We start from the raw sequence: 16,117 nt of genomic DNA, 5'->3' as shown, positions 1-16,117 counted from the left end.
CTAGCGGGAACCGGGACTCTGGTCCGCAGGCCGACGCTCTAACCACTGAGCCAAACCGGCCAGGGCAGTACTTAATTATTTTTATGGCTACATATTCCATTATATGGCTGTACCCCCTTTTTTTTAAATTTCATCCATTATTTTATGGACATTGGGGTTGTTTTCTAATTTTGCTAATTATGAATAATGCTCCTATGAATATTCATGTACCAGTTTTGTATGAACACATTTTTCGATTCTTTTGGGTGTATATATATACCCAGGGGTGGTGGATTATGTGTTAACTTTATATTTAACTTTTTGAGGAACTGCCCAATTTTCAAAGTGACTGCCATATTACATTCTCATCAGCAGTGTATGAGGGTTTCAGTTTCTTCTCATCCTTACCAACATTTATTAATTGTCATTTTTATTAAAGCTACCCTAGTTGGTATGAAATGGGATCTCATTGTGGGTTTTGATTTACATTTCCCTGATGGTTAATGATGTTCAGTATCCTTTCATAGTGGCATTATTCATAATAACCAAAAAGTGGAAACAACTCAAATGTTCATCAATGATGGATTTTTAAAATGTGTTACTGCCCTGGCCAGTTTGACTCAGCGGTTAGAGCATCAGCCTGCGGTCCAGAGAGACCCGGGTTGGGTTCCTGCTAAGGGCACGTACCTCGATTGCATTTGTCCCCGGCCCTGGTTGGGTTGTGTGGGTGGCAACCACTTGATGTGTCCCTTTCACATTGATGTTTCTCTCTCTCTCTCCCTCCCACTCTATCTGAACAAAAAATGGTGTGTCTCTCACATCTATGTCTCCCCCCTTCCTCTCTCCTTCTCCCTCCCTCTCTGAAGATAAGTGGAAGAATGTCCTCAGGTGAGGATTAAAAAATAAAAAAGTTGAATATGAAAGTGTGAACTTGTATAGTTTTTTTTTTTATTTATCCTCACCCGAGGACATTTTTCCATTTTTTGTTCAGATAGAGTGGGAGGGAGGGAGAGAGAGAGAGAAACATTGATGTGAAAGGGACACATCAAGTGGCCGCCACCCGCACGATCAACGAGGGCAGCGGACAAACTGCAACCGAAGTACATGCCCTTAGTGAGAACCCAACCCGGGTCTCTCTGGACCGCAGGCCAACACTTTAACTGCTGAGCCAAACTGGCCAGGGCATTTTTTTATTTTAATATGTTTGTATTGATTTTTTTTTTAGAGAGAGAGAGAAACATTGATGTATTGATCGGCTGCCTCCTACACGCCCCCCACTGGGGACTGAGCCCACAACCCTGGCATGTATCCTGACCGGGAATCGAACCGGGACCTCTCAGTCCATGGGATGATGCTGAATCCACCGAGCCACACTGGCCGAGCAGAACTTTTATAGTTTTAATTTAGATATTTTGTTTTCTTAGATAAAATTGAATTCAGGCTACTTTTTTTTTTTTTTTTTTTTTAAATAATAGTAACATTATTATTCTCTCCTCACTTTCTACCCCCACCCCTTTAAACATCTTTTAGGTTTGCCCTTGTTGGTGTTGGATCTGAAGCATCCTCAAAAAAGTTAATGGATCTGTTACCTAAAAGAGAACTTCATGGTCAGAATCCTGTTGTAACTCCATGCAATAAACAGTTCCTGAGTCAGTTTGAAATGCAGTCCAGGAAAAGTAAGCAATTCCTCTGAGGCTTTTATTAAAAGATGTGTATTTTAATCAGTGTTGCTACAATTTATTAGATATTATACTAGAAAAGTCATCTTAATATTTAGTTTGTTGGAAAATCCATGCTTTGAATATGATTTAATTACTGGTTATGACTGTGGTCCTGTGTGCTGGAAACCTACTCCCATTTTTCTCTAGGTGTCACAAACCCAATACTATTCAACAGTGTGCAAGTTCTGTAGCCCTGCCATTCTTGTCCTGTCATTCCCATCCTAGAGAAAGGAAGAAACTACATTCTAATCCTTAGATTGAAGGAAACTTATGTGGATGTATGTTATGGTGGTGGAGAAACCACTGATAAACAGAAAATATTCGTTGATTTCTGCTTGGCACCAAGACCTTTCACCACTTGGTAAAGTGACTATAGAAAAGATTTGCCATTACCCACTTATGAATGCTATCACTTAAAGAGATAAGATGGATGATCATGTAATTAACAGAAATTCAAGTGGTTGGTTTTTTTTTTTTTTTAATGTTTTTTTTTTATCACTTAAGGCTTAACTGAAGAATATCTTTAAAAATTTAAATGATTTATGCTTAATGAAATTCAGAGTTCTGTTGAAGAATTTTGGTCTTGGCTGCTGCAGAGTACTGTATTTTGAAAGTAACTCATTTATTCATTGGAAATACATTTATGCCTGGATATTTTGAGACTTCAAAAAAACTTAATGTGAATGTTTTCCTAATCAGTACTTCTCAAGTAGTTTGGACAGGCCCAAGGCATCTGCAAGTTAGTGTATAGTATAAATGAACTTTGAAATATGGTTTTCTAATAACAATGGTTACATTTCAGAGAACTATTTTAATAAATGCTATTTATGAGTATTTGGATATTTGCAGCTACACAATCAGGACAAATGTCTGGGGAAGGTAAAGCTGGTCCTCCAGGAGGCAGTTCACGTGCAGCATTTCCACAAGGTGGTAGAGGACGGGGCCGTTTTCCAGGGGCTGTTCCCGGTGGGGACAGATTTCCTGGGCCAGCAGGACCAGGAGGGCCACCCCCACCTTTTCCAGGTAAAATATTTCTTAAATTACCATGGATAAAATGTGTCTATCTAATACCTCTTTTCCTTTTCTCTCTTTTCAAGTAATGCATTATTGATGTGACTTACTCTCCTTGTTATGCTATTTTTGGAATCCAGGAAATTTGATCAAGCATCTTGTTAAAGGAACTCGGCCTTTGTTCCTGGAAACTAGGATTCCATGGCATATGGGGCACAGCATAGAGGAAATACCCATTTTTGGCCTAAAAGGTCTTTATTTTTCTCCAAACTTGCTTGACTTATATATAGAATATTTACATCCGTCTTTATTTTCTTACCTCTTAAAAAATTCTTTCAAGACAATTTTTCCTTGTTTCACTTTCTAGCTTGGCATCAGAGTAGAATATAAGGTGGGTGATTTCACTGTAAGAAATGTGTGTATGCTGAAAGATGGAAACTACCTCTAGGCATTATTCTCTTTAGTAATAATTTTGTTTCAATAATTTTTCTTAAGTATAAATTGAGGAAGTTAAATTTGTAAGGATATATTTCATCTTTGTAGTTGTTAGTGTAGCATTTACCATATGGGTTTTATTTAAAGAAAAAGAATCTTGGTCTATGAGTTATGCTTTAAAAGTATAATCTGGGAATAAAGGTTAAAATACCTTATTGAAGTGTTGTTTTTTTCTCTCTCTCCCCTTTATTCTGTAGCTGGACAGACTCCACCACGTCCACCCTTAGGCCCTCCAGGCCCACCTGGTCCACCAGGTCCTCCACCTCCTGGTCAGGTTCTGCCTCCTCCTTTAGCTGGGCCTCCTAATCGAGGAGATCGCCCTCCACCACCAGTTCTTTTTCCTGGACAACCTTTTGGGCAGCCTCCTTTGGGTCCGCTTCCTCCTGGTCCTCCACCTCCAGTTCCGGGCTACGGCCCTCCTCCTGGTCCACCACCTCCACAACAGGGACCACCTCCACCTCCAGGCCCTTTTCCACCTCGCCCACCTGGTCCTCTTGGGCCACCCCTTACACTTGCTCCTCCTCCGCATCTTCCTGGACCACCTCCAGGTGCCCCACCGCCAGCTCCACATGTGAACCCGGCTTTCTTTCCTCCACCAACTAACAGCGGCATGCCTACATCAGATAGCCGGGGTCCACCACCAACAGATCCATATGGCCGACCTCCGCCATATGATAGGGGTGACTATGGGCCTCCTGGAAGGTAAGTTAGTATGTATCTTTAAATGCAGACTTGGTATATTTGGTAAAAGATATTCTACTCTCCATTACTGAGGTTTTTACAAAATTATGGCCTTTTCCCCAGATATTTAATTTTCTGTGTTATTTCCTCTTATTAGAAGAGGCAGTATGATATGGTAAAAAACATACAGAACAGGGTTGGGAAGAACCCAGCTCTGCCACTTACATAGCCATGTGATTTAGGGCAAGTCACTAAATCCCTGGGGATTCATTTCCTTAATTTTTTATTTTTTAAATCCTCACCTGATAATATGGTTAGAGAGAAGGAAAGAAAGAAAGAACAACGTGAAAGAGAAGCATCGATTGGTTGCCTCCTGTATGTGCCCTGACTGGGGATTGGACCCACATCTTTTGGTATACTGGACAATGCTCCAACCAACTGAGCCACCCCACCCAACTAGCGCTCCTTCAGTTTTTAGTTAAAAGAGGTTAATAAAGATAACTTATTATTTTTAAAATTATTATCTAAAAAATAAAAATAAAGTTTAGGGGATAAAAGGTCATTATGTCTGCAAAATAATAATAATTTAAGCAAGCAAATGGAATCCTTAGTCTATTTTTAAGATTTTTAAATTTCCCTGGCCAGGTAGCTCAGTTGGTTCCCAATATAGCAAGGTTGCAGGTTCGATCCCTAGTCAGGCACATATAAGAAATAACCAATGGCCCTGGCCGGTTTGGCTCAATGGTAGAGCGTCGGCCCTCGGACCAATGAATCTTGGGTTTGATTCCGGCCAAGAGCACATACCTTAGTTGCAGTTTGTCCCCGGCCCTGGTTGGGGTTGTGCAGGAGGCAAGAAGCCGATGTGTCCCTTTCACGTTGATGTTTCTTTCTTTCTCTCTCTCTCTCTCTCTCTCTCTCTCTCTCTCTCTCGCTCTCCCTCCCTCCCTCCCTTGCTCTCCCTCCCTCCCTCCCTCCCTTGCTCTCCCTCCCTCCCTCCCTCTCTCTCTAACTCTATCTGAAGATAAATAGAAAAATATCCTTGGGTGAGAATTAAAAAAAAAAAAAAAAGAATCAACCAATGAATGCATAAATAAGTGGAAAAACAAATTGATGTTTTTCTCTCCCTAAAATTAAAAAAAAATTTTTTTAATTGGAATCTCATTTACTAATTGGCATTACACAGAACACTAAAGTTTCTTAATTGTTTTAGGAATTATATCTGTTAGTTAAATGCTATAGATTATCTCATGCTGATTAGGAGTCCTGAGTTGTAGATTACTAACTTTTGATTAAAATGTGAACATTAAGTAATTTATAAGGATATTTGGATAGACAGAGGCTTGTAAAACAGGCTTTATGGAAATTAAAATAATGGGGATCCTGTTCTGGTCACTTTGGCTTAGCAGTTAGAATGTTGGCCTGAGGACTGAAGGGTTGCTGGTTCACTTCCTGGCTCCAGTTGAGGTTGTGCAGGAGGCAGCCAATCAATGTGTTTCTCTCACATTGATGTTTCTTTCCCTCCTTTCCACTCTATCTAAAAATAAATAATAAAATAAATCTTTGGGTGAGGATTAACCTGTTAACCCGGGAATTCCCTTTTTAATTACGCAGCATATAACGGGCACGAACTCTTTCACTAGGACGTGTAAATACGTCCCGCTCGGTTAACAGGTTAACAAAAAAAATAAAAATAATGGAGAACCTTAGAGAAAAGCTGGCTGAGAATCCCTGTTGAACTAAGTAATTCAAAAATTATGTATACTATCATAACTTGGAAAGCTGTGTTTATAATTTCCAAGAAATGTTGCCCCTTCACTTTCTTTTATCATTTGACTTTGTATTCTTTAACTATCACTGTTAAACTACTTTGTGTTTCAGTTTGTCTGATAATCCTCCAGAATGGATTTGAGTGTATGCTTAATTCCACATAACTGTATAGCTCCTCCCAACCCTAGTAAATTTGATGTTGTAAACAAAATCAATTAACAGTTATCTATTCATAGACTGCCAAAAACTTTGTTTTCTTTAGAAAAAATTGTTACAACTTTTAAGCTAGTATAATTTTTCTTTTGTTCACTTCAGTTCCGTGAGCGACTGACTCTATATCCCGTGTATATCTTTAGTGTGTAGGATTGGGTTGGATGACTGGTTCAGCAGCTTAAAATTTGAATTTCATATTCAGTATCAAGTTTTTAAGAATTAGAGAGGGGGCCCAGCTGGTGTGCTTGGTGGTTGAGCATCCACCCGTGCACCAAGAGGTCGCCAGTTTGATTCCTGGTCAGGCCACATGCCTAGGCTGTAAGCCAAATCCCCGGGGGTGGGGTGGGAAGGACATGGACATGCAGGAGGTGGCTAATCGGTGTTCTCTCTCAATGATGTTTCTGTCTCTCCCTCTCCCTCGTCTCTAAAAATCAATAAAGAAAATAAAAAGAAAATCATTGGAGAGGGGAAGATTATTGATTAGTTGCTTATTTGGGGGGGGACACCTGATTATTGATGGGCAAAAGTCACAGCATTCAGTTGAAATCATACATAAAATTTGAACAACTTATAATTTTGTCAGGATGTTTAGAAAGTTTTGGGAATAAAATTAATACCTTATAAGCATGCAGAAGATTACATTAATTATTTCCTCATTTCATTGGAATAGCGACTGCTTGACTGAACTCAGTGTCCTACCTAGGAACTAGTAACTAAGATGGCAAAAGTTTGCCTTTCCTGTACTGCACATGTACAATGAAAAAAAAATGTTTTTATTGATTTTTTTTGGAGGGAGTGGAAAAGAGAAGAAACATCGATTGGCTGCCATTTGACTGCCTCCTAATGGGGATCAAGCTCCCAACCAGGGCATGTGCCCTGATTGGGGAATTGAACCTGTGACCTCTGGGTTCATGGGGCTACAAGTACAATTTTTGAAGTTGTCAAGCACCTTTAGAAAATCTTGGCAATTTACTCATTTTTTTTCCCCCAACAAATATTTACACTTATTGAGTACCTTTTATTTTTCCAGATACTTTTCTAGGTATTTAGTGGCAAACAGGATAGTTAGTCTAAGATCTTGTCTGTCCTCAAATTTTGTTAATCATACATTTATTATCCTCAATTGTCAGTTGGGCCCTCTGCCTAGACTCAGAATATCCAAATATAATGAAACCAAATTCCTCTTTGATTGTTTAGGCTATATTTTTTGAAGTCAACATTGTGTGTGCATCAAAAAATTTTTTATCTGTTTTGTTGGGCTGAAAAATAATATATTGTAGATATGTAAATATATTATTTCTGGACTCCAAAAAGACAAGCTTTCTAAGCTTTTACTTCATTTCAGCTATGAGATAGTGGTATAAGAGGATTTTTCTTAGATTTGCTTTCTTTGTAGGAGAAAAATAGCATGCTGGAAAAGTAAATACTGCTCCAAGGCACTTGTCAAAAGCAACCAGTATGAATTGCTTTATACTGTTAAGACTAACTTAGAAGACCTGTTGAGTATGATTTAAGGTTTATTCTGATTTTACAGGGAAATGGATACAGCAAGAACGCCATTGAGTGAAGCTGAGTTTGAAGAAATCATGAATAGGAATAGGGCAATCTCAAGCAGTGCTATTTCAAGAGCTGTATCTGATGCCAGTGCTGGTTTGTATATTTCTTTCTGTATTAATACTTCTTATTTATGTTATTAGGAATTATCATTTACATGTAGTAATTTTTATATTCCCAAATCATTACCTGTACTTTATTTAAAAGGTATTGAAGAAAGCTGTGTCACAGTGTAATGGGAAAACCTCTAATTTAAAATATTTAGGTATAGGTTTAAATCATAGCCATGACATTTAATGACTCAGGAGCCTTAAGGCTGCTCATTTATTGTCATATTTGTGAAATGGTAACTTGCTTCACAAAACTATAATATTGACAAATTGTGCTAGCTTTATGCACATAAAAGCCTTTCCAAATGGTGAAACACTACAAAAAAAATGAAGACATCTGTGGTCATTTTAAAGTTCACTCCTTTTGTAAAATGCTTTATCACTCTTACGGCAGGTGGTTTGGTGGTATTTTGGAAATAAAATTTAACTTCAATCCCTCTTCTTTCCCTCACAGGTGATTATGGGAGTGCTATTGAGACATTGGTAACTGCAATTTCTTTAATTAAACAATCCAAAGTATCTGCTGATGATCGTTGCAAAGTTCTTATTAGCTCTTTGCAAGATTGCCTTCATGGAATCGAATCCAAGTCTTATGGTTCTGGATCAAGGTAAAACTTTCCTGTCTCATTTCTATATAAAACTACTACTTTTACAAATAGAAAAAAGAATATATTTGGGACTTTGATTATACTTATTACTGTTTACTCAGCAGTTAAAGTTTTTTCTTTTAACTCTAAATCAAATGTCAGGTGTTTGTTTACTTAAACACCCTTCAAAGGCTTCCAGTTACTCTTAACATTGAGGTACTGTGTGATATAGTCCCTGAGTGTCTATCTTTTCAGCCTCATCTTGCATCTCTCCCCTTACTATTCTCAAACCATACTGACCTCCCTTTTCTTTCTCTTGACACCTCAAGCATCTGGTCATCTCACTGTTTTATACTTGATATTCTATCTGTTAGAAGCCCTTTTCCACAGCTTGTCACATGGCTGCTTCTTCTTTTTTTTATTGATAGAGAGGAAGGGAGAGAAAGAGAAAAGGGAAATATCCATGAGAGAGAAACATCTATCAGTGGATTCCTGCACGCCCCCTACTGGGGATCGAAACTGCAACCCAGCATGTGCCCTGACCAGGAATTGAACCATTGACCTCTTGGTGCATGACATGATGCTTAACCAACTGAGGGCATGGCTTCTTATTTTTCGTTCCTCATACTCAATCTAACTTCTAGCAGGGGTCTTTTCCCAGGATATTTTGTCATGTTTTGTTAACTTTTTTCATAGTACTTACCATAGTCTATTTCTATTTGTTATTAACTCACATTTCTTTTTTATCCTCACCCAAGGACACTTTTTGGTATTTTGTTCAGATAGTGAGGGAGGGGGAGAGAGAGAGAGAGAGAAACATTGATGTGAAAGGGACACATCTAATGGTTGCCACCCACACGATCCAACCAGGGCCTGGGACAAACTGCAACTGAGGTACGTGCCCTTAGCAGGAACTGAACCTGGGTCTCACCGGACCACAGGCCGATGCTCTAACCGCTGAGCCAAACCAGTCAGGGTCATAATTCTTTTCACTATATATGTTGAAAGATGGAGGGGGCCTTATTCGTCTTGTTCACTAATACATACATATATACATGCACATGTACAAAGATATATGTGTTTTTATTTATTTTAGAGAGAGAGGAAGGGAGAGGGAGAGAGAGAGAAACAATGAATAACTGACTCCTGCACACTCCCTACTGGGGATTGAGAGTCTGCAACCAAGGCATGTGGCCTGGCCCAGAATCAAACTGGCATGGGATGACACTGAACCAACTAAGCCACACCGACCAGGGGATAATATTTCTTCTTCTTCTTCTTTTTTTTTTTTTCCAATTGATTTTAGAGAGAGAGAAAGGGAGAGGGAAAGGGAGATAGAAACATCGATGAGCGAGAACATCGATTGACCGCCTCCTGCATGCCCCCCACTGGGGATTGGGCCCACAACTTGGGCATGTGTCCTTACCGGGAATTGAACCGGCAGCCTCTTGATGCATAGGTCTATGCTCAACCACTGAGCCACACTGGCTGGACATAATATTTCTTTTTTAAAAATAAATGTATTGGGGTGATGTAGATTCAATTGTACAATTCTATAAAACAGCATCTGCATATTGCATTATGTGTTTACCACCTTGAAAGTCTAGTCTTCTTTCATCACAATATATTTGACCTCCTTTACCTTCTTCAAAATTTCTTCATACCCCTTACCCTCTGGTAACCACTATACTGTTGTCTGTCTCTGAGTTTTTGTTTATTTGTTGCTTTTTCACATGTAAGTGAAATCATGGTTCTTGTCCTTTTCTGTCTTTTTTGCTTAGCATGATACTCTCAAGATCTGTTGATTTTGTTGCGATTGGCAGTATTTCATTCTTTCTTATGGCTGAGAGTATTCCATTGTATATATGAACCACTTCTTCTTTATCCAATCTCCAATCATCTATTGAAGGACACTTTAGTTGTTTCCATGTCTTAGCTACCATGTATGATGCTGCAATGAACATAGGGTACATATACCCTTATGAATAAAGGTTTTTTTTTTGATAGATACCCAGAAGAGGGATTCCTGGGTTATATGGCAGCTCTATTCTTAGTTTTTTTGAGGAACCTTTATACCTGTCCATAGTGGCTGTCACTATAATATTTATAATGATTGTACAGCTTGGGGACTAAATAAACATTTCTTGAACGAGGGAGTTAATGAATGAATTATCTATTCTTATTTTTTTAATTAGGTAAATTTCATTTTTTAGCATCACTGCTAACCTTGACATTTTACATATATTTGAAAGGTAAATCTTTAATTTCCACATGATATTCTTAGATCTGTCTTTTGTGTACTTTATCTGGTGGTAGAATTTTCTTAAAGTGAAGGAAAAGGAGCTTGTCATTGTCATAGTCCCCAATTTTATAATAAATGTATTTTGACCCAGTGTAAGGACTTTTGTATGAACAAATTAGTCATAGCTAAAAACCATATCTCATACAGTCTTCTTTTAAACTTTTAAGTCCAAAGTAAGCACCTAATAATGAATTTTAAATTTAGAATAGAATTTCTAGAAGTATTTTAGGCAACATACTTTTAAAAATTACCTGTGGGTTTTTGTTGTTTTTTTTAAAGCAGTTTATGGAATGTTTCTTTTTATTAAGTAATGATGTGTGAATAGTATCCCAATCTTTACTAGTGGTTGTAATTACTAAGTTTTCTTCTTTGCTTCCCACCATGTTTCCCATCCCTCTCAGCAAACATGTATATATTATTAGAAAGTTTCTTAGAGGAATAACATACTTTGGTTAGTTATAAATGTAAAACTGATCTCTATATATAGGTTTAGGTAACTTGTGTTAATAGGTGGTAATTTTTTATATTTAAGGTCTATTGTATATTGAGTGATTTCATATCTACAAAACTCTCTCCTTTCTGTATGTTCTTTAGCTTGAAACAGAGTCCTTTGAAATTTTCTCCTTTACCTTTCTGTTTTTTTATTCAGTGAACACATGTCTGTTTCAGACTACCAGTTATAAAAGACAAAACAGATGATATGTATTGCCCTGATGTGACAGGTTCCCAATATTTGGGTGAATATTTTTTAAAATGGAATTATTAGTTCATGTTTGTATTTGAGTTGGTAAGTTCATTGATAGTTCAGGATATCATAAGTCTGAACTAGGCATATAAAAAATTTTTTTGCATTAGATATTTTAAAACAGAGATACTGAAAATCTTTTTAACCAATCCAGTTATGGAAAATATTAATCCAGTAATTTCTTTTAGAAGACGTGAACGATCAAGAGAGAGGGACCACAGTAGATCACGAGAAAAGAGTCGGCGCCATAAATCCCGCAGTAGAGACCGTCATGATGATTATTATAGAGAGAGAAGCAGAGAACGAGAGAGACACCGGGATCGGGACCGAGACCGAGACCGAGAGCGTGACAGAGAGCGCGAGTATCGTCATCGTTAGAAGGTGGGTATTGTTCCTGTTATATTTAGTACATGCATTATTAACAGTAATTATAACTCCAAGGCTGTTGTTTATACAGTATATACCTACGTTTTAAATGGTCCAACTACTTGTTCTGAATTTAATCTTCTGGAAGCATCTGAGACAAATGACAGGTAAGCAGTGACAGGTAAAAAAAAAATTTGAGTGTTATCTTTGAATATTGTATTGCTGAATTATAACTTTTAGCTTTCAGATTATTAAGGGTCTTAAAAAAGCAAGAAAATAATCAAGAGGACTCATTGTCTACTTCTAAAATCTAAAAATTGGAATTCTTTTAATCATAATTTGCATGTGATTTAAAATGTAAAGTATGAGGAGTTCATATATATATATAATGTGCTTGGTCTTTAAAAAAATTTTTTTAAGTTTCTTTTCTGGAACTAACTTAATTCATCCCTAAAACTTTAAAAAATACGAGGTGGTTTCTCAACATTGAAAGAGTTTTTCTACTTTAAAAAAAATTTTTTTTTAGTAAGGACGCTTTTCCTAGCATCTGGTTTTTGTTTTTAAAAGAAAAATAAAACAGTATTCTCTAATTTGCAAAGAAGATATGAAACATATTCAATTAAAATAGGTTTAGGCTACTCCATATCAAAGGATTATTAATTGTATCAAATTATACATCCTAGGTTAGAATAACCTTGGAATAATTTTCTTTGATGTTTCATTCATAACCATAATCATTGTCTTTTTTTCTGTATTTTAAAACTTTCTTGTGTACATTTTTCATAAAGCGGGAAGAGTTGTCTGTTTCTACTTCATTTTCACGTGTAATTTTATTTTTATATTTGTGAACAGCATTTATTCATGTGAAGAGTGGGAGGAGGGCACTATGATTAAAGGCGTGTGCATGTGACACAAAGGTTATTCTGTAAACAAATATTTTTCTTTATATGTTGGTGGCATATTCAGATTAGGCTAAAACAAACCCCTTTTAGGTAACCACTGTTTACACAATTATTTCCCATAATCATGGGAAACATTGAAAATTAAGTGATGGTAATTGTTAGTACTTAAATTGTTCTTGACAAAATCAAAGACTTTATCAAGTGTATAATTTTGTGATAGAATAGCAGTTTCTTTAACTATAATAGATATATTTTAGCACTTGATATATTTTTTTGAATAATACAATTTAGGAAATAAGCATGTAAGTCATTTTTATGGTACACAATAAGCTATTATATTATTTGCAGTTTAAGGATTGAATAAAAAGGCCAGTTTTAATAGCTTTCCTTGCATTTCAAATATGCATTTTGAATATTTATCAAACATTTAATTTTATAACATTCCTCCATGTATTGTATTATATAGAACTTAGTATAAATACTTCTCAAATCATTTCTTTAATATGATGTAAAATATCTTTCACTTTTAAAATTAAGCTTTGAAATTGATAATGTTTTTTTGGATATGAGTAAAAATTGAATGTTGTATCATGTAAATTTAAACATTAAATTTAAAGATACAGGTTTTTGTCCCCTTGGGTTGAGGAGATCTGATTTCATCTTATGAAAAAATTCTCAGTGTCCATCAGTTACTTAAGGCGAATTGTGGCCAGCTTATTACTTGAATGATTATCAGCGATTTCCTTTATATAGTAAGGTACAGGTCCTACAAGTTATATTTTTATTTAGATTTTGTCAATTATCAACAAGATTCTGTTTACTGAAGGCATGGTAATAAAACTTGCATACATTTCCAGTCATCTCTTAAGATTGGATGTCTTTATTAGGGGCTTCTGAACCAGTTTGTACCCAAAGTTAATGAGTTTTCTTACTGGTTCTATTTAAACTAACACAGCCAAATAAACTCCTTGGAAAGTTCATTGTTGGTTTTAAATAATTTGCGTTAACTGACATTACATTCTAGTAATGGATACACTTAACTATATCATGGCTTGAGTTTTGTTAGATTCAGACATTAACTATGAATTTCTAACTTGCAAACTATTGTTGACATTTTTTCTTAATCACTGATGTGTACCACACCAAAATTTTCATGTTTTGTTTGTACATTAATCAGAATTGAGTTGTAATATTGTTATGTGCCTTCATCCGATCAAAAATTTTACATAAGCATTTCCAGTGCAAAAAATTCTGTTATTCTGGAATATTATATCTTTACTATTCCAAATTTCTTTATTGCGGATGTAGACATGAATAAAGGGATGGGAAATGGGGTTAAATATAATCAAGTGAAAAACTTTTTAAACTAAACAACTATCTACACATTTAATCACCTTAATAATAAGGTTTGTTGACCTTTTTAGAAGTTTTTGAGTATGAGTCCTTTTGAGCTTTCAGGTAAATCTTAAATTGACTAAATGGAATAAGAGTAACTTGGAAGCTGAAATGAATGTCAGTAAATCTGTATACAAATAAAACAATAATGTAATATATTATTAAAGTGGTGATGATGAATGGGAAAAGGGCAAGTTCTTAATTTAACTGGAAACAATGTTGGCAAGCTGTTAATGTCTGTCCCATCTTAATTTTTTTTGTGTTTGAACTGTTGGTAATGTTAATTGCATTCTCTCATTTTAAAAATGTATTAGTTTTTCTAAAAAGCTTACAATATCTAGGTTCAAATAGATATTTCAATGGGAATATCAGTATTGTACATTTTTGGTATGTAAATACATTGTGCTTCATATTCTGTAATTTCTGCCTCTATTCTCAGACCACTCTGAGCAAAACAAAAGTATTTCAGTGTTTTAAGATTGTACACTTCTTACAGAAGTAATTTTACTTTCTTTGTTGAGTTATTTTCTTTTAGGTTGCATTCCACTTGCTACTAGTATGGAACAGCCCTGCTTAGTAGATTTCTGTTAAAAATTCAGTTTCTCTTTGTGTACTGACGAGTTGAAACCAAATTATTTTAAAAAATACTCTTATTCATCTATCCCTCTTCCTGATAAATGAGGTTTTACATAATGTCAAATCATTAACCATTTTGTTGATAAAAAATTTAAGCATCATGTATGGAATATGGAATAAATAACTACACTTAACTTTTTGTTGAATGATTGCTTCTACCATAAATATGATCTTAGATGGTATTGCACAAGATTTAGGGCACTGTGTATTTCTTATTCAGTTTATAGCTTTTCATTAATTTTGGGAAAACAACCAGAAAAAACTAAAGTTTCTTCTTATGTTAAGATCTTTCATCTTAAGAGTTAGTCTTACTATGAAAATTAAATTCTCTTAATTATCTTATGAATGATACTGGTGGTAATGAGATTTAAAAATTATTTCTGCACCTCTTGGGCCATCTGAGATCTGCCTTGTAATGTCCAGCCCTGTGTTTCCTTTTGTGTTTTCCCATATATCCTAACTGCTGCTTTTAGATATGCTAGCTCTCACTTCTTTCACTCTAATTTTTCTTGTTTTTAGTGTTATTTGCAAAACCTGACTACATAGCTATCTTAATCGAAATGTAGGAGGGTAGGAAGTGATCCCTTGAATGGTTGTATAGTGTGTTTTTGCTCACTGTGGTTTAAGAATATGGTTGTTTACAAACAATTAATGTTCCTTCTTTAAAAAGAAAATTAATGCCAATGTGAGTCACTTTGCTCTCTCACCATCATCTTAGTGTGAAATTTATTATCATTGTTTTAGTTTGTAATAAATTAGATTGTTTTGAATGAATAATGTTTTGAATGAATATTTAGTTAGCATTATTCAACAAAAACCTGATAACCAATAAGGGCTAAGTTTGCCATATGTGCTATCCAGATTTACTAATTTGCTTTCTGTGGTAGCATGTTTTAACTCTCAGTGAATTCTGAATCACATAAACAGCTTATTTTGAAATGTCCATTTTGTGAAATTTTGAGGACAAATGAGTTTTGTTTGACTTCTACTATTTCTACTATTCAGTGAACTGCCTAGAGCAACAATATGTAAGGGTTTCATAGTGTAATGAAAGGCTTTAGTTTAAATGAGGTAAGTATTAATTCTAAAGGTAGAAAGAAAAAAATACGAAATGTTTCTATAGTAAACAGAATTTTGTGTAATATGTCCTAGTCAAGACAGGAAGGAATTTTGATTTTTAAAAAGATTTAGTTTATATTTAGATGCTTCTGTTTTGTTTGCTCATTCTCTCCATTTCTCTCATTAAAGAGAAAGTTTGAGGTAAAAGTGAATTTAATCTCACGAGTTAATAAAAGTACATCTCTAAAATTATACTAGAATTGTTTAAATTCAATATATTAATGTGAAAAACTATAAAAGAACCATATCAAATATACATTTAAGTCTTTTACTTAAAGGATGAATTTGCCATGAGTTTAAGATACCGACAATAACAAATTTGCTTAGTTTCCAACAAACACTCATAATTTGAGTTGTTAGTAATGACAGTTGCTTCTCTGTATTGAAATTTTATTTAGTGTTCAATTTACAGATTTTATTAAGGAGCTGCAGGTTCCATTTGTCATCTTAGTTGTTTAACAACTGTAACATAGGTCTTTTATAACTAATAGCTAAAGCAAGTAATTGTGTGGCTTTGACATGAAAAGATTTGAC

General features: G+C 35.4%; 1 protein-coding gene across 9 annotated transcripts in view; it reads left to right on the top strand.

The window, feature by feature from the left end:
- Positions 1 to 16,117, top strand: part of CPSF6 (cleavage and polyadenylation specific factor 6) — a 38,300-nt gene that overhangs the window by 15,315 nt on the left and 6,868 nt on the right. For 5 of the 9 annotated variants that reach the window (XM_036250916.1, XM_036250922.1, XM_036250915.1 and 2 more), the window contains exons 4-10: positions 1,510 to 1,655; positions 2,550 to 2,723; positions 2,852 to 2,962; positions 3,404 to 3,908; positions 7,402 to 7,517; positions 7,986 to 8,139; positions 11,354 to 11,546. In XM_036250916.1, the coding sequence (XP_036106809.1) occupies positions 1,510 to 1,655; positions 2,550 to 2,723; positions 2,852 to 2,962; positions 3,404 to 3,908; positions 7,402 to 7,517; positions 7,986 to 8,139; positions 11,354 to 11,543 (1,396 nt within the window). In that variant the 3' untranslated portion in view covers positions 11,544 to 11,546. The remainder of the gene's footprint in view (positions 1 to 1,509; positions 1,656 to 2,549; positions 2,724 to 2,851; positions 2,963 to 3,403; positions 3,909 to 7,401; positions 7,518 to 7,985; positions 8,140 to 11,353; positions 11,547 to 16,117) is intronic. The other 4 variants (XM_036250917.1, XM_036250921.1, XM_036250920.1 and 1 more) reach the window with 4 other exon arrangements.

Source organism: Molossus molossus, unplaced genomic scaffold (assembly GCF_014108415.1).
Source record: "Molossus molossus isolate mMolMol1 unplaced genomic scaffold, mMolMol1.p scaffold_m16_p_10, whole genome shotgun sequence".
NCBI lineage: Eukaryota > Metazoa > Chordata > Mammalia > Chiroptera > Molossidae > Molossus > Molossus molossus.
The sequence above is the reverse complement of the archived record's forward strand: the minus strand, read 5'-3'. Positions and strand labels throughout refer to the sequence as shown.